The sequence below is a fragment of the Drosophila hydei genome, unplaced genomic scaffold, assembly GCF_003285905.1.
Source record: "Drosophila hydei strain 15085-1641.00,03,60 unplaced genomic scaffold, DhydRS2 tig00000060-arrow-pilon, whole genome shotgun sequence".
In the NCBI taxonomy this organism is placed as follows: Eukaryota; Metazoa; Arthropoda; class Insecta; order Diptera; family Drosophilidae; genus Drosophila; species Drosophila hydei.
The window spans coordinates 9,351,919-9,370,142 of NW_022045656.1; the positions used below are offsets into that span (position 1 = coordinate 9,351,919).

The following is an 18,224-nucleotide window of genomic DNA, read 5'->3' on the forward strand; positions in this document are numbered from 1 at the left end:
GTTTCATTAGTCATTGCCATTTAGCCGAACCATGCAATTAGCACGGAAATTAACAAATCCGATGTGCATTTGGACTTGAAATAATTTAATTTCTTTACCCTCCCCTCCCCCTCTCCCAGTAATAATTAAGCAAATTAATATTAATTGCATGCATTTCGTTAATCAAATGATTGTTGTTGATAATGCAGCCAGGCAAAAGCTGCAAACTCTCAAACAACGTTAATTGCCATTGACACAATAAATTATTCAACACTGGTTAACAAATTAATAGTGTTGTATAGCGATTTCTATTAACAATTCACACAAAACTAATTACTCAATTAAATTTTAGTTAAATCGAGCAGTTTTAAGACCTAAAATAAATGGTAATGCACTAAAAAGAGTAATTGAGTCAAAGAGGGCGTGGCAGGGCTCATAGAGTATATAAATATTACATAAGTAGTACAAGTAGTACCCATAAGGTATATATATAATGAAAAGAGGGAAGAGAGTTTGCTCAATCTGGCCATGCGCATCTGTTCCTCTATCTAACTATGTTTCAATGCATTTATCTCGAAAACTACAAAAGCTAGCGATTTGAAATTTATTATATATATTCATATGTATTCATGTAGCACAAATTAATTTAGTTTTTTTCAATCACCCATACCCTTTGCTTAATATCAATAAATCTTAAGTTTAATTTTGCTTTTTATCATAACTTAAGAATCGTTTGAGCTAGAAACACCAAAATTTGGTATGTTGGCTTTCGTACTAACTGCACAAATTCGTTCATTATGATATTTGCATGTCCTTACCCATTCTATATAAGATTTATAAAACAAATGATAACTACTAGATGTACAAACTTGAATTTTGATATACGCATATTTTTAGCTGTCATATATAAATTCTGAAAATTTCACTTTTATTGTACGCCTAGAACCCGAGTTATTTGAGAACTCTCACTACAAAGTGGAGGCTATAGCGAGAATAAGCTAAGGGTAAATAAGCAGCGCGAGTGCCTCTGTGTGCGTATATATGTAATCGTGTCTAAGTTTATATGTGCAGTTAACCTAGAGCCATAGTTGAATAATTTTCAATATTCTAAGGATATTAGTAAAGTCATATATATTCGAATCGATGAAATAATAACCGCAAATATTTATCAAATCAAGTCGAATTTAGTAAAATTTAAAACATATTCTCAATTTATTGTGGGCTCCATGCTTGCCATGCTTCATGCATAACAATTATGGGTGCTACACAACACTGTAAAACGGTAAACTTTAAAATTTGGTATTAAGACAGACAGAATTGCGTAAAAAGGAGAAACAAATGAATTTCTCGGCTATATTCAACTGTGTTTGCACTCATTCTGAAACTTTGATGGCAATACGATATTCGATTTACGATATTCGATTTGCCATTTACGATTTGCGATATGCGACTTATGTTATTCGACTTAAGATGTACGATTTACGCTGAATTGGAGGTCTTGAAAAAAGTGTTCTGGGCCGTATTTGGATAACGCTTGTTAGTGAACATGGGCTTCTGGATGCGGAAGGTGCACAGGAGATTCTCATCGACACACATCATGGCCCCGGCATTGTCGAACTCACCGCAATAGTTGGGCGCCGAGAAGATGGTTAGGAGCTGGCGGTTGGCAAAGAACTCGTAGCCATCCTCGACCACCTGATGGGCACGGCAGATGAGGCTGAAGCCATGCCGCTTCAGAAACGAGCCGACGATATCTGCCCCAAAGGTGTAGCTGACGCCCCGATTGTTGAGACCCCATCCAATTGTGCGGTCATCCGGATCCGACCAGAGCAGATCACAGAGCAATCCCTGTTCGGGTATCTCGCATGGCCGCGAGATCTTGCGTATCTGATCCATGCTGAACAGACTCGGACTCAGTCCGCCGTGACAGCAAAAGATATTGTCCTCGACTACCGCCGCCACCGGCATGCAGCTGTAGCAGTCGACAAAGCTGCGCCACAGCTTGACCGTGTACCGGCGCTTGCACTCGTCGTAGAAGCCGTAGATGCGGTTCACGCTGGAGCTCTCGTGGTTGCCGCGCAGCAGATAGATGTTATCCGGATAGCGCAGCTTCAGCGCCAGCAGCAGGGTCAATGTTTCCACAGACTGCTTGCCGCGGTCCACATAGTCGCCGAGGAGCAGGTAATTGGCATTTGGCGGATAGCCCGAGACCTTAAAGTACTTGAGCAGATTGTGGAACTGTCCGTGCAAATCGCCCAGGATGTTGATAGGCGCACGAAGCTTTAGCAGCATTGGCTCCTTGAGCAGCAGCTCGCGCGCCTGTGCGCAAATCTCACAGATCTCGTGCTCCTCGAGCGCCATACTCCCGTCCACCAAGATCGGCTCTGTGAGCCGTGCGATGATCTCGTCCAGATGGGACGACAGCAGCTCGCAGCTGCTCTCGCCCGATGACAAGTGTGTGGCTGGCTCCGTTACCGCTTGCTTCGCTGCCAAGATTCGGTTTTTCTTGGCCACAATGTCCATGCAGTAGCCAACGGCGGCATCCTTGGACAGGTAATTGATGGACGTGGCTGAGGATGTGGCTGCGGATGTGTGTTTCTGATAGGATGACATATGATACTTTGTTATCGACTGTTGTTGTTTTTGCTTTATTCTTTTTGCTTCGTCTTTTATTTGCTAAGCCGCAAGTCCAAGGATTGCAACAATTTGGAATTTCGATGAGCCTCGTTTTGAGAAGTCTGTGTTTTGTTTCGATTTTCAATTCTGTATGACTTTTGGTCAATGGAAATAAAATACTTGAACTACTATGGAATTTGCTCACAAAAGCTAAATATGATGAGATTTTCACTGGAAAATCCTTTTCAGCATTTCCCTGAGTGCTGTTCACATAGTCAATTAGGCCGAAGAGCTTTCGAGTAGCTGTTTTTTTCACTATGCTGAAAGAGGCTTTGTTGTCTGTTGATTGACAGTTTCTAAATCAGTTTCTCTCGCTGCCCCTCGCAATCAGGGCAACATTCTTAGCACAGCCCTGTGACAAATCTCTGGCTCAATAGATACAGCACAAAGCACGCTTCTAACTGTCTTTCAATCAACTAAATTTCTAGCTCTCTTGCTCTCTCACTCTCTGTCTCTCTCTGCTTTTATTTTTCAAATCAACATAATGGACACTTTGCCCGGCAGCTACGGCTCAGCGCCACCACCGCTCTCAGCGACGATGGGCCACACATAAAAATACAAAGGCAAACTTCACTTTTGGCTTTGACAGCTGACACGAAATGCAAAAAGCAACGCATTTGTGTGGGTGGCCCCCCAGCCCAGCCCAGCCCAGGGAGGGTTGCTCATAATATGCAAGCACCAAGCCGAATACACACACACACACCCTGCGCCAGCACTCTGCTATCGCATTCCATTTCATTCCAGCTCTTGGTTCTAACCTACCGCAGATGCAGATTTCTGCTTTGGCCTGTCACTCATTAAGCATTTTGCCAACTGCAACTTAGTTCCGTTGTTTTCATTGTTGTCCTTGTCATGCCAAGTGTCACAACAGTCGCCTGCATTTCGTTGATTTTACGAGCGTGTGACAAGCAGCTAAAAACGATTGGGAATTCTGCGAAGCAGAATGTGAAACTGTGTGTAAGACTTCTCTCTCGATTAGTTTGACGCAACAACAACGCCTTCAGGCGTAGACGTGCCTACCAGAGGGTGCTTCAAAAATAAGCGAAAAATTGACTAATGGCAAAATAATAATAGTCTTTTCAGCATATGTCATATAATATTTGTAGATTACTCAATTTAGCTTTTATGTTACCCGAACCCCTTTGACCCTTATGTACGCCACTGTTGCTCTTGTCAAGTTGACAACATGTTGCCCACATATTTAGCGCGGTTGCTGCTCTGATTGAGTATTTGTCCAAGAAATATATTTGCCTCTCACACTCCTCCTCTCTGCCAACTACTTCTGTGTATATGGATTTGCGTAGCACTTTGTGTTCCTCTCTTTCGCGTTTTGTTTTGTAGGCAAATATTAAAATATTTCACACGAAAAACTTACACGACTGCGTGTGTGTGTGTGTGCTGCAGTTTTGTGCTATTTTTACATCGCTTCGCTGCGGCAGAGCACAGCTGGGCCTTTTACATTGACTGTGGAGGGAAGTTGGGCCACCGACTGCGCCGCTTTGCTTATCTAATGGGCTGCAGTTGCAGTGACTGTGGCGGCGACTGCTTATCGCTATTTCCATTGTTGTTGTTTTTGTTACTCCTGCTGCTGCGCCCACACATGTATTCAGCCTCTGTCACTCTTTGAGCTGCTGTCTCCGACTCTTTCTCTTATACGTTTTGTTTGCTGTTGTAGTTGTTAATTGCTCGTCGCTACTTTCTTGCACCCTTCACAATGCGCCGTTAATCACAGCAGAGCTGTGGTAAAATGAAAGGAGAGAAAGAGAGCGAGTGAGCGGCGCACACATCAATGTAAAATTGTTGTTGGCTTTCGTTAATGGGTTTTTATTTGTTTATATGAGCGTCTAGAAAATATGATGCGTCTGCATATGAGGGACACCCCTCTGTACCCCGCCCCTGCAATTCTATTGACCATTTGCGCTTTTAGTTTTGCGCTGCTCATGGGAATTTTTACAACTGTTTTCCCTGACAAGTGCTCTTCGAATATTCGTATAGAGGAGCTGGGGTAGCTGCGACATTTCAGTTGTCATTTTTCGACTTAAGTTTTGCTCTTATATGTTATTAGAACTGCCAAAGTTGTGGGTACATTTAAGTGGGCGTGTTCTTTGGCTTTGAGTAGACAATTGAAGCTTTTAAGTTCTTTTTTTCTCGGTCTATTATTAATTTGAATTTTTAATGTAAAACTTAATGTTGTTTACAGTACGGCAAGAGTCTTATTTGTTTTTTCTTAAGATTTATGGGAATGGAATATCTTATATTCTGTAATCTAAATATTGTATATGTATTCCCGTCGAGAACCCCACATTAACTCAATATGTTTTCATCAATCAATGTCATAGCAATCATGTATGTAGTTGTATATATGTTTATATTCAATCAGAAATCAATTAAGTATTTATTGACAGAAATCTGAGATGTCAAAAATAAATCAAAAATATTAAATTGCACTCGTTTCCGGTAAATCAAAAAATCCCCCATTGCAAATACTCGAATCTAAACTGTCAAAAACTAAAAACTTACTATTTTTTAGATAAATAGTGTACATTTCTATACTTCTAATATATTTACTATAACTGAAATTTCATCAACATTTTCACATTTCTAATTTGACATATGGAATGCAAAATTTCATCAATTCGACGTTTTGATTGAAAATGCATTGTCGATATTTGTGTGGGGACTAATTAACACTTTTATGATGTGACATAATATTTCACTTTGGGCTGGGGAATTTGAGTGGAAACCCACATGATAGACAGCAGGCGGTGGCCCTGACCCAACAGCAGCAGTTTTGCATGTTGTTGTTGTTGTAATTATGTGTTGTAAATGCGACTGTTGACATGTAGAATTGTTTGCAGTTATGAAACAACGACGTCGCTAATTAAGCAATCATAACTGTTAAACTGTGGGTTCAATTCGTTTAACGTTGCATTGTTGAAATATGTTTGAAATAATTTACTGCAACTATTTAATTAAAGACAAAGTATGTTAAATACTATATATGAGTATTAATAGCAATATATTTATTTGTTAAAAAAAAAATCAAAAAAGTATTTTCTCAACTGACCCCGACGTGATTTGAACACGCAACCTTCTGATCTGGAGTCAGACGCGCTACCGTTGCGCCACGGAGTCATATGTTACGATCCGCCGTTAACTGTCAGCTAGAGCTACGCTGTCAGCTAATCTGATTCTTTTTGTTTTGTTCGTCCAGTTTAGCAAGTGCATATTTATGGCATGCAACAACAAAAGTACAGCTAGCAAATTGTATAAGTAAGCGTGTGTGTGAGTGTGTCTATAAATACATTGAGCACTGCAAACATGTTATCTTATCATATGCGCACAGTGGAATGGGCGCGATATTGCTTGCGCTAAATTCAAATAATAATTTCTTATCGCAGAAATACAATTAACAAGCCATTTTATTTTTTCTGTGTATTTTATGTGTTCTAATCATTTATACCGATTCCGGGTTGTATGCTATTTGTTTATTCAAATGCATTTCGTCGGCGATTCAGATTTATTAAGAGTTCCGTGTCCGTGTTCCCTGTCGGTTGTCAGGCACCTGATGTTAGGGCAGACGTGTGCCGCCAAAGCTTTTAGCTGTCGCCGATGCCGACGGAATTCACACAACGAGCCCAAAATAAATATAAATCACAGCGGGAACAACAGCCAACCGAGGAAAATGAATGAAAATGCTGCACATTTGGAGGAGAAAACACGGCCAACGGCTTTCGGTTGTTCTGTTTATTTATTCATTGATTTTTATACACTAGCCAGAGCTCGTATCGGCGCAGTATTCTTGTAAATGGAAATGCATTTCGATAAACCCCACCCAGATGGGCCCTATAAAATTGATTTCGATTTTCCTTTTCCCGAATTGTGACTAATTGTGTGAGACTCCTCCACAGTCTTTGGGTGGCATTCACTTCGTAGAACTCCAGCTGTTTTCATTGTTTAGAAATTAATTTTCCAGCACTGAATTTACACTGTGAAAAATATATATGTGTATATGTTTGTGGCTATCGACGGGTTGCCTTTTTTATGGCTATTTTTATGTTTTAATATTTATGGTTTTTAATGTTCATATTTAGTGCGGCTGCCTACATGGGTTTACAATTTCCGTGCCATGGACCCATTTTAGCCACGTCTTGGACATGCTTCGAGCAACGGAAATCGATCGTAAAGTTTTCACTCTCTAAATCTTAAGAGTTGACAAGTTCCCACGGGCAGGCAAAGCTGAACAAAGTTATTGGGGAAATAATCACATAAATCAGTTGGATATAAATATGAGACTAACGGGTATTTAGGTGCTTAGCTCTTTGATACTTTCGACAGTCTTTTGGTAATGTGTATAATTATATACTTAGTTTATAGAGTTTAGAGCATAGTTAATATTTCCCATTTCATCTTGATTTTCAATTCATATTTCCATTGATTTACATAAATTTGGCCTATTAAGTGAATAGCTAAAAGGTTTTTGACAGTCAAATCTGATTAAATTTTTTATTTAAGAATTTAATTTCCCTTTGAATGTGAATCACTAAAATAAACCTATAAAATCAATTTTTAGGGATATTTTAGCTTAAAAGTAGATTGTTTCCTCATATGGTTGGGTCTCTCTCACAAAAAGACTATCTCGCTCTCACTCTCTCTCTCTCTCTTTCTTTAAGTCTCTCTGTTTCTTTATCTCCTTCTATCTCTTTTAGTCTTGCTCTTCCTCTGTTACGCTTAGTCACTCTTTGTCATTCTCTACCGCTCTCGCTATAAAAAAACCGACTAAAGATTAAATTGAAACCATAGCAAAAGCAAGTAAGTGTTATTTCAGCATAACTAGAGCTCAATCAACTCGAGCTAAAAGTCATTCTCAATCAGCAAACAGTTATAAAAACATATGCATGCATGTGTATGTGTGATGCATTCAGGCTCTACACACATACACGCTCACATACTCATACACACTTAACGACTCTCGAACATTGCACTTAACCAAGTCGAGTGTAAACAACATGTTAAAGAAATGAATGGAGTCATATAGAAATGGCTCATATAACATACACACACGAACACTCACCTACTCTCTTTTGCAAGAGTTGCAAACTCTGATCAGCTTAAGCCAAACAAAATGAAGAACAACATTTGTAGAGCTGTCGCTTGAGTTGGACAAGTTGTCGTTAGCAAAGTCCAAGTCAAGTCAAGTTAACTATAGCCGGTGAGCGAGCGTTGAGTGTATTAAGTGTTGTGCGTGTATATGTGAGGGGGAAAAATTGTTATATAGTATATATTTTTCGAGCATTATAGCACTTTACACTTTTCACACGCTAAAATAATATTTTTTCTCTTCCGCGTAACTCAATTGCTTTAATTGCAATTTACGAAATTTCGTCGCTTGGCGCGAGTGCGCCTGCACTCAAAAGCACAATCCGCGATGACATCTAATGTCAATAACCTCGCTACAGCTGTAAAGGTAAATGCAGAAATGCAAGCCCAGCTTAACGTTGTGATGGCAAATAGGCAAGCCTCCATCATGCCAATAAACTCAAAAATAGATATCGCCTCCGTGCAAGGCATCACTAACAACAAAAACACGAAACGTAAACAGCCAAATTCACCAAAAACCATCAAGAAAAGGCTCATCTTCGACGAACCAAGCACCAGCAATGCAGCATTAATATCAGAAAATCGATTTTCACTGCTCGTAGAAGAAGATGAAGACTACAGCGAATCACCTGTAGCTCCAGAAGCCCCAGTATTGACCGACCAGCAAACTACTCCGAAACCTCGTCCGCCCCCCATATGGTGTCCAAACATCAAGTCTGTGGCCCTACTTCAACAGATAATAGATAAAGTAATTGATGCTAAATCATACGTAATTAAGCCAAAGAAGAATAACATAGGTGTATTAACCCAATGCAGTGAGGACTATCGCAGAGTTATAGACCACTTTACTAAGCTGGAATTGGAGTTCCACTGCTACCAGCTTAAGGAGGACAAACCATATAGAGTCGTGTTCAAAGGGCTTCACTCCAGCACTGATACAACACTAATTAAAAAGGAATTGGAAACCAAAGGCCACACAATTACAAATGTGCACAACCCACTGAGCCGTATGGACAAAACACCGCTAAATATATTTTTTGTTGACGTGGCTCAGGCCCCCAACAACAAAGAAATTTTGGACATTCGAGTTGTCTGCAGGCAACGCTGCACAGTGGAACTGCCAAGAAGATACAACGACCTGACACAATGCCATCGCTGTCAAGAATTTGGACACACACAACGCTACTGCCACAAAGCTCCCAGATGTGTGCGTTGCGCCGGGAAACACGCATCCAAAGACTGCACCCGCGAAAAGGACCAGGCACCAACTTGTGTGCACTGTGAGTTACAGCACCCAGCCAACTATAAGGGCTGCCAAGTATACAAGCGGTTGCGCAAATTGCAATCCCCAGCACAAAAAAGGAGTCCCACACAAACACCGTCTACGGGTCCGAGTACTGCTTCCGAAATTACAAGGCCCCGGAGCATTACCCAAGCCACGAGCTTTGCAACGCCTATTAGTGGTGTTTCTTACGCACAGGCCGCTAGAGGTGGACCGTCAAATAAGAATACCACAAGTGACACTTTGTTCACTGAAATGCTTCAGCAACAACAACGTCAGTTTGACGCAATTAATGCCGAGCTCAAAGCGATGCGAGAAGTACAATCCCAACAAGCAACCATGCTAAACAGTTTAATGGCCATCATAACCAAGCTTGCCTACAAATAATGGCTTTACGTGTGGGTATCTGGAACGCCAATGGCCTGAGAAACAAGACTCAGGAACTGGCTGCGTTTCTCTCACAAGAAAACATAGATATAATGTTAATAACAGAAACTCATGAGTGCCCCACTACACAAATTTTCGGATACGAACACTATCAGGCTCATGGTGAAGGAGCAAACTGCTTTGGTGGATCCTCAATCCTCATACGAGCAACAATACCGCATACACCTTTACTGCCAATTTGCAACGCAACAATGCAGGTCTCAGCCATCACCCTGCCTACGTCTATTGGAGCGATCGAAGTTGCGTCAATTTATCTTCCGCCAAACACTGGTCTGTGTGATCATCACATGGAACAGGTTCTAGGCCAAAGGTTGAATAAGACCCTCATCGGCGGCGACTGGAATGGATGGCACCCATTTTGGGGAAGCAATAGTGCGAATCGTCGCGGAGAAGTCATATTTGAGGCGATTCAAAACTTACAATTCAGCATATTGGCGACTGGAGCCCCCACCCGTTACCCAATTAATGGACACAGGCCCTCGGCAATCGACTTCGCTGTCTACAAAGGCATCTGTGACCGGCAATTGACCATTGAAGAATCCTTGGACCTATCCTCTGACCACCTGCCACTAATAGTCACAATCCACGCGCAGCCACAGCCCTTGCCCATTAGGAAACAACTACTGCCAGCAGGATCAGATTTAGGAGTCTTTAGGCGCGAGCTCCATTACTCTTTGCACATAGAAATGGAACTTAACACTCCTGAAGACGTGGACTACGCAGCAAACAAACTGCAGGAAGAAATAGTCAAAGCTGCGCACCAAGCCGCCCCACCATCTTGCCAAACAAGACAACAGTCTCCGTACAACATCCCCCTCACCTTGGAGGCCCAACACCTACTAATACACAAAAGATGGGCCAGGAGACGCTGGTTAAGATTACGCACGCCTGATGCCAAATCCATGTACAACGAAGCCACGAGGCATCTTAAAGCTGCTCTCGCCCTGCTTCAAAAGAGGTGTATCAGCGATGCGCTGGTACGAGCTGAATCGCCCACTGACGCAGAGTTTCAATTATGGAAATTTACAAGAAAGCTCAAACGGCAGCCAATACGACGTCATCCCATTCGGAGCATTTCTGGTTCCTGGCACATTGGAGACGAAGCTCAAGCTGAGGCTTTTGCAAACCACCTTCAAGACCAATTCACGCCGGTGATTACCGCAGAGGCCTCAGAAATCGAAGCAACAGAAGACATCGTTCTCTCGCCCCTCCCAGCTGAAGACCAGATAACTGGATGTACAAAAGAAGAGGTTCTTGAACACATCAGAAGAGTGAAGGCAAAAAAATCCCCTGGATATGATCTAATAAACGGCAGAGTCCTTAGAGCACTGCCTGACTCCACCATAGACTACATAACTATGGTGTACAACGCCATGCTCCGCATCCGGCACTTTCCAGCCTGCTGGAAGCGCGCCGTGATTGTGATGATTCCTAAGCCTGGCAAACCCGTGGGAGAAATTGAGTCGTACAGACCAATTAGCCTGTTGCCAGTACTCTCCAAAATATTCGAAAGAATATTTCTGGAACGAGTACTGACACATCTGGGACGCCAGGAGGCCATTCCAAACCATCAGTTTGGCTTCAGGAGACAGCATGGAACACCGGAACAGGTTCACAGAGTTGTGCACCATATCCTTGGAGCCTTTGAAGAAAAGATGTACTGCTCTGCCGTCTTTTTAGACATCAAACAGGCGTTTGATCGAGTTTGGCACCTGGGACTGCTGCAGAAAGTGAGGACCACCCTTCCAGCCCCATTTTTCGCGTTGCTATCCTCATACCTTATTGGAAGAACCTTCCAAGTGTCAAGGGGGCAAACAGTATCCTTGACTAGACCAATTATGGCTGGAGTACCACAGGGTAGTGTTCTAGGCCCAACACTTTATACTTTATTCACAGGAGATATGCCAACTCCCGAGCCAAATATAGGAAGTACAGATGCAGTACTCATAGCGACCTATGCAGATGACACCGCCATCTTATCACGTCACGTATCTGCGCAAGAAGCTTCAGACTCACTACAAAAATATCTGGACTCTTTCGGACGCTGGGCAAAACGGTGGTGTATCACCATTAATGCACAAAAGTCTGTACATACTACCTTCGCCACTAGAAGAGGAGATTGCCCAAGCGTTGCATTGGGGCCCACTATTCCCAAAGCCTCAAAAGTAAAGTACCTTGGTATCACTCTTGACAGAAGGCTGACTTTTAAAGCGCACATAAGTCAAGTAACCTCAAAATGCAAAAGCAAGCTAAAAACCCTCGACTGGATGCTGAGAGCTTCAAGCAAGTTGTCTTACAGCAGCAAGGCCGCCATCTACAAGGCAATAGTTGTCCCAACCTTCGTATATGGTATCTCTCTATGGGGCTCCTCGGCGAAGACTACAAGGAACAAAATTCAGACCCTGCAGAATAAAGCACTACGCAGATGGACTGGAGCCAGCTGGTTTGTAAGAAACTCAGTCTTACATAGGGATTTAGCAATTCCCACAGTTGCTGAACTCATTGGGCGACACAGTTCAAGATACGCGGACAGACTTGCAGCGCATCCTAACCATCTCGCAAGCAACCTGGCTATAAACAACAATAGGCGAAGACTGAAGAGATTGCATCCTCTAGACAATATTAGAACTAATTAAGATAGTAGCTACAAGTGCAGAATAATTGGCATATCTGCCCTCCCATTAGTTAAGGTTTAGAGCTAAATGCGCTATAGAGTCTAAGACAATAAGCTGCAACAAAATAAAGAAATAAAAACGAAAAAAAAAAAAAAAAAAAAAAAAAAAAAAAAAAAAAAAAAAAATATTTTTTCTAGCCAGAGCAAAGAATTCACTCGGCTTCATTGGTCGCTGCTGGCTGAATGAGAGTAGAATGGAGGAGAGTGGCAGGGGGAGAGCGCTCACTGTTTGAGTGTGTAAACAGCAGCGCAAATGTCAAGTAGCCGTCAATTGGCAGGCGCACAGGAGAGAGCAGGATGGCATGGCAAAGCACAGGACAAGACAGCATAGCTCGTAAACCACAATTGGGCAGACAAAGCGTAAGTTCGCTTCGCCTCTCTTCCGCTCCTCCTCTCTCTGCTCTGCTGCGACACTTTCACTGCAGTCAGCGCTAAAAGTGTTTGCATTTTTATCAACGCTCGTCGGTTGTCGCTCTCTGGCTCTCCCTCTCTCATTGTTGGCTTCGCCTTGCGCAAACACTTCCCGTTGACTTTTTGCTGTACTCTCACAGCACCTCCCCACGCTGTCCCCTTGGAACAGACTAGCGCTTGCTCTAATACAGCGGGCCATGGCAAAACCGCTTAGCATGTTTACCGTTATGTTCGGCACTTGAATTCGCCGTGTTGCATTAGTTCGCCATCCGTCTGCCCCATTACTCACGCTTAAGTGCAGACAGGTGCGCCAGGCCGCCATTTTGTACATAAGAATGTAAAAAGAAAACAAATGTTCCCTACGCAAAGGTTTTTGGCAGAAGTGGTGCAGAGAGTGAGAGGAGGGAGGGAGTGGCAGCCAGGAGGGATCGAAAGGAAGTCCGTGCTCCGTTCATGTTTGCTCTGTTTAACCTACAAACGTGCTTAAAGGGGTTTTTCGCTCTGCACGTGCGTGTGCGTGCGCGCGTGTGTATGTGTGTAAACATTTGTGCTGTCAAAGAGTCATGCAGCAGCGGCAACTCCACTCGCCAGTGTTGTCAAGTGTTTCGTGGACTTTGCTGATAAGTAACGTTTTAAGTTTACGAAATTTTATGAGGTCTTTGAGTCGGGCTCAATTAGGCAAAAGCCGGAAGTGAATAAATAATTTGGGTGTTTATTCAAGGTTGCTTTAAAATCAGCTCCCCACTCTTAGCTAATTAAATCATAAGCCCGAACTTAAGAGCAAAACAAATCTGATGCAATTAATTGAAGAACACGCTTCAATGAATGTAAAAACAGTTCAATTACACGAGAGACAAAAAAGCAATGCAAAAATTAATTAAAGGAAAACAGACAAAGAACATTCGGACTGTCAGTTAATACCCATGCTTAGGGCCTAATGCAGTCAGAGAACGTGAATGGGGGGCGTGTTGATGCCCATTTAAGTTAATACTGATTAATGCTGACAAATTAACTATGAAATTAATCAATGTCCGAGTCGTTTACATGTGGAACAGCGACAAACAAAGAATGGGACAGCAACAACAACAGCAACAGCAAAGCGGAAAGCCAAAAAGAAAACATTTGAGGCCTACATTGATAAGACAAGCGCAAAGTGGCGACATCTAGCGGCCGTGCGGGCGCATTTGTTGTTTGTCACTTGCGGCGATTTATCAATGCCAAAGAGAGAAACAGAAAGATAGAGAGCGAGAGCGAAAGAGGGAGACAGGGCGAAGTAGAGTATTTCATCAAAGTGTCTGAGAGATTATCAAACGTGACAGACGGCCGCAGCCTCTTGAGCTGAGCAGGAAAAAAAGAAGAAAATAATTCTATCTACATATTTATGTATGTACCGTTAGAGCTGCGTACATATCGAGACAATTATGTGTAGCCTAAAGATAGGTCCGAAGCTTTGTGCGTGTTTGCAGTCCATCAAACAGCATGTGATAATTCAGGTTCATCAACATTACAATCAACAATAAACACACACACACACTCACAGTCATAAAAGTCAATGTTGTGCACAAACTATTTACTTATTTATGTATGCCGAGCGAGATAGAGCGAGACAGAGAGAGGCAGAGCCAGGCAGAGCAAGGCAGAGCGGGGTAGAGCGAGACAGAGAGAGGCAGAGCCAGGCAGATCAAGGCAGAGCGGGGTAGAGCGAGACAGAGCGAGGCAGAGCCAGGCAGAGCCAGGCAGAGCGGGGTAGAGCGAGGCAGACGTCGAGTGAGATGTCGACCATTTGGCATGCAAAAGTCCATGATGACTGTTGTTGTTGGTTGTTGTTGTTGTTGTTGTTCTTGTTGATGATGATTGAACAAAGACACGCAACAATAGCGACAGACGAGTGTCTTCATTTTTGGCATCTGAAATTGCATAATTTTTTTTTTTTTTTTTTTTTTTTTTTTTTTTTTTTTTTTTTCGTTTTTATTTCTTTATTTTGTTGCAGCTTATTGTCTTAGACTCTATAGCGCATTTAGCTCTAAACCTTAACTAATGGGAGGGCAGATATGCCAATTATTCTGCACTTGTAGCTACTATCTTAATTAGTTCTAATATTGTCTAGAGGATGCAATCTCTTCAGTCTTCGCCTATTGTTGTTTATAGCCAGGTTGCTTGCGAGATGGTTAGGATGCGCTGCAAGTCTGTCCGCGTATCTTGAACTGTGTCGCCCAATGAGTTCAGCAACTGTGGGAATTGCTAAATCCCTATGTAAGACTGAGTTTCTTACAAACCAGCTGGCTCCAGTCCATCTGCGTAGTGCTTTATTCTGCAGGGTCTGAATTTTGTTCCTTGTAGTCTTCGCCGAGGAGCCCCATAGAGAGATACCATATACGAAGGTTGGGACAACTATTGCCTTGTAGATGGCGGCCTTGCTGCTGTAAGACAACTTGCTTGAAGCTCTCAGCATCCAGTCGAGGGTTTTTAGCTTGCTTTTGCATTTTGAGGTTACTTGACTTATGTGCGCTTTAAAAGTCAGCCTTCTGTCAAGAGTGATACCAAGGTACTTTACTTTTGAGGCTTTGGGAATAGTGGGCCCCAATGCAACGCTTGGGCAATCTCCTCTTCTAGTGGCGAAGGTAGTATGTACAGACTTTTGTGCATTAATGGTGATACACCACCGTTTTGCCCAGCGTCCGAAAGAGTCCAGATATTTTTGTAGTGAGTCTGAAGCTTCTTGCGCAGATACGTGACGTGATAAGATGGCGGTGTCATCTGCATAGGTCGCTATGAGTACTGCATCTGTACTTCCTATATTTGGCTCGGGAGTTGGCATATCTCCTGTGAATAAAGTATAAAGTGTTGGGCCTAGAACACTACCCTGTGGTACTCCAGCCATAATTGGTCTAGTCAAGGATACTGTTTGCCCCCTTGACACTTGGAAGGTTCTTCCAATAAGGTATGAGGATAGCAACGCGAAAAATGGGGCTGGAAGGGTGGTCCTCACTTTCTGCAGCAGTCCCAGGTGCCAAACTCGATCAAACGCCTGTTTGATGTCTAAAAAGACGGCAGAGCAGTACATCTTTTCTTCAAAGGCTCCAAGGATATGGTGCACAACTCTGTGAACCTGTTCCGGTGTTCCATGCTGTCTCCTGAAGCCAAACTGATGGTTTGGAATGGCCTCCTGGCGTCCCAGATGTGTCAGTACTCGTTCCAGAAATATTCTTTCGAATATTTTGGAGAGTACTGGCAACAGGCTAATTGGTCTGTACGACTCAATTTCTCCCACGGGTTTGCCAGGCTTAGGAATCATCACAATCACGGCGCGCTTCCAGCAGGCTGGAAAGTGCCGGATGCGGAGCATGGCGTTGTACACCATAGTTATGTAGTCTATGGTGGAGTCAGGCAGTGCTCTAAGGACTCTGCCGTTTATTAGATCATATCCAGGGGATTTTTTTGCCTTCACTCTTCTGATGTGTTCAAGAACCTCTTCTTTTGTACATCCAGTTATCTGGTCTTCAGCTGGGAGGGGCGAGAGAACGATGTCTTCTGTTGCTTCGATTTCTGAGGCCTCTGCGGTAATCACCGGCGTGAATTGGTCTTGAAGGTGGTTTGCAAAAGCCTCAGCTTGAGCTTCGTCTCCAATGTGCCAGGAACCAGAAATGCTCCGAATGGGATGACGTCGTATTGGCTGCCGTTTGAGCTTTCTTGTAAATTTCCATAATTGAAACTCTGCGTCAGTGGGCGATTCAGCTCGTACCAGCGCATCGCTGATACACCTCTTTTGAAGCAGGGCGAGAGCAGCTTTAAGATGCCTCGTGGCTTCGTTGTACATGGATTTGGCATCAGGCGTGCGTAATCTTAACCAGCGTCTCCTGGCCCATCTTTTGTGTATTAGTAGGTGTTGGGCCTCCAAGGTGAGGGGGATGTTGTACGGAGACTGTTGTCTTGTTTGGCAAGATGGTGGGGCGGCTTGGTGCGCAGCTTTGACTATTTCTTCCTGCAGTTTGTTTGCTGCGTAGTCCACGTCTTCAGGAGTGTTAAGTTCCATTTCTATGTGCAAAGAGTAATGGAGCTCGCGCCTAAAGACTCCTAAATCTGATCCTGCTGGCAGTAGTTGTTTCCTAATGGGCAAGGGCTGTGGCTGCGCGTGGATTGTGACTATTAGTGGCAGGTGGTCAGAGGATAGGTCCAAGGATTCTTCAATGGTCAATTGCCGGTCACAGATGCCTTTGTAGACAGCGAAGTCGATTGCCGAGGGCCTGTGTCCATTAATTGGGTAACGGGTGGGGGCTCCAGTCGCCAATATGCTGAATTGTAAGTTTTGAATCGCCTCAAATATGACTTCTCCGCGACGATTCGCACTATTGCTTCCCCAAAATGGGTGCCATCCATTCCAGTCGCCGCCGATGAGGGTCTTATTCAACCTTTGGCCTAGAACCTGTTCCATGTGATGATCACACAGACCAGTGTTTGGCGGAAGATAAATTGACGCAACTTCGATCGCTCCAATAGACGTAGGCAGGGTGATGGCTGAGACCTGCATTGTTGCGTTGCAAATTGGCAGTAAAGGTGTATGCGGTATTGTTGCTCGTATGAGGATTGAGGATCCACCAAAGCAGTTTGCTCCTTCACCATGAGCCTGATAGTGTTCGTATCCGAAAATTTGTGTAGTGGGGCACTCATGAGTTTCTGTTATTAACATTATATCTATGTTTTCTTGTGAGAGAAACGCAGCCAGTTCCTGAGTCTTGTTTCTCAGGCCATTGGCGTTCCAGATACCCACACGTAAAGCCATTATTTGTAGGCAAGCTTGGTTATGATGGCCATTAAACTGTTTAGCATGGTTGCTTGTTGGGATTGTACTTCTCGCATCGCTTTGAGCTCGGCATTAATTGCGTCAAACTGACGTTGTTGTTGCTGAAGCATTTCAGTGAACAAAGTGTCACTTGTGGTATTCTTATTTGACGGTCCACCTCTAGCGGCCTGTGCGTAAGAAACACCACTAATAGGCGTTGCAAAGCTCGTGGCTTGGGTAATGCTCCGGGGCCTTGTAATTTCGGAAGCAGTACTCGGACCCGTAGACGGTGTTTGTGTGGGACTCCTTTTTTGTGCTGGGGATTGCAATTTGCGCAACCGCTTGTATACTTGGCAGCCCTTATAGTTGGCTGGGTGCTGTAACTCACAGTGCACACAAGTTGGTGCCTGGTCCTTTTCGCGGGTGCAGTCTTTGGATGCGTGTTTCCCGGCGCAACGCACACATCTGGGAGCTTTGTGGCAGTAGCGTTGTGTGTGTCCAAATTCTTGACAGCGATGGCATTGTGTCAGGTCGTTGTATCTTCTTGGCAGTTCCACTGTGCAGCGTTGCCTGCAGACAACTCGAATGTCCAAAATTTCTTTGTTGTTGGGGGCCTGAGCCACGTCAACAAAAAATATATTTAGCGGTGTTTTGTCCATACGGCTCAGTGGGTTGTGCACATTTGTAATTGTGTGGCCTTTGGTTTCCAATTCCTTTTTAATTAGTGTTGTATCAGTGCTGGAGTGAAGCCCTTTGAACACGACTCTATATGGTTTGTCCTCCTTAAGCTGGTAGCAGTGGAACTCCAATTCCAGCTTAGTAAAGTGGTCTATAACTCTGCGATAGTCCTCACTGCATTGGGTTAATACACCTAT

At 43.4% G+C, this 18,224-nt stretch overlaps 2 protein-coding genes and 1 non-coding gene across 3 annotated transcripts in view; 1 reads left to right on the plus strand and 2 right to left on the minus strand.

The window, feature by feature from the left end:
* The window catches only part of LOC111601268 (leucine-rich repeats and immunoglobulin-like domains protein 1), a 114,450-nt gene that overhangs the window by 13,188 nt on the left and 83,038 nt on the right, over positions 1–18,224 (plus strand). The window lies entirely within an intron of this gene.
* LOC111601270 (serine/threonine-protein phosphatase alpha-3 isoform) lies at positions 1,170–2,802 on the minus strand. Its single transcript, XM_023317781.2, has one exon. It carries the CDS (start codon positions 2,590–2,592, stop codon positions 1,459–1,461), a length of 1,134 nt encoding a protein of 377 aa, XP_023173549.2. The 5' UTR covers positions 2,593–2,802; the 3' UTR covers positions 1,170–1,458.
* Positions 5,719–5,790, minus strand: Trnaw-cca. Its single transcript has one exon. It is a non-coding gene; the product is annotated as a tRNA-Trp (tRNA).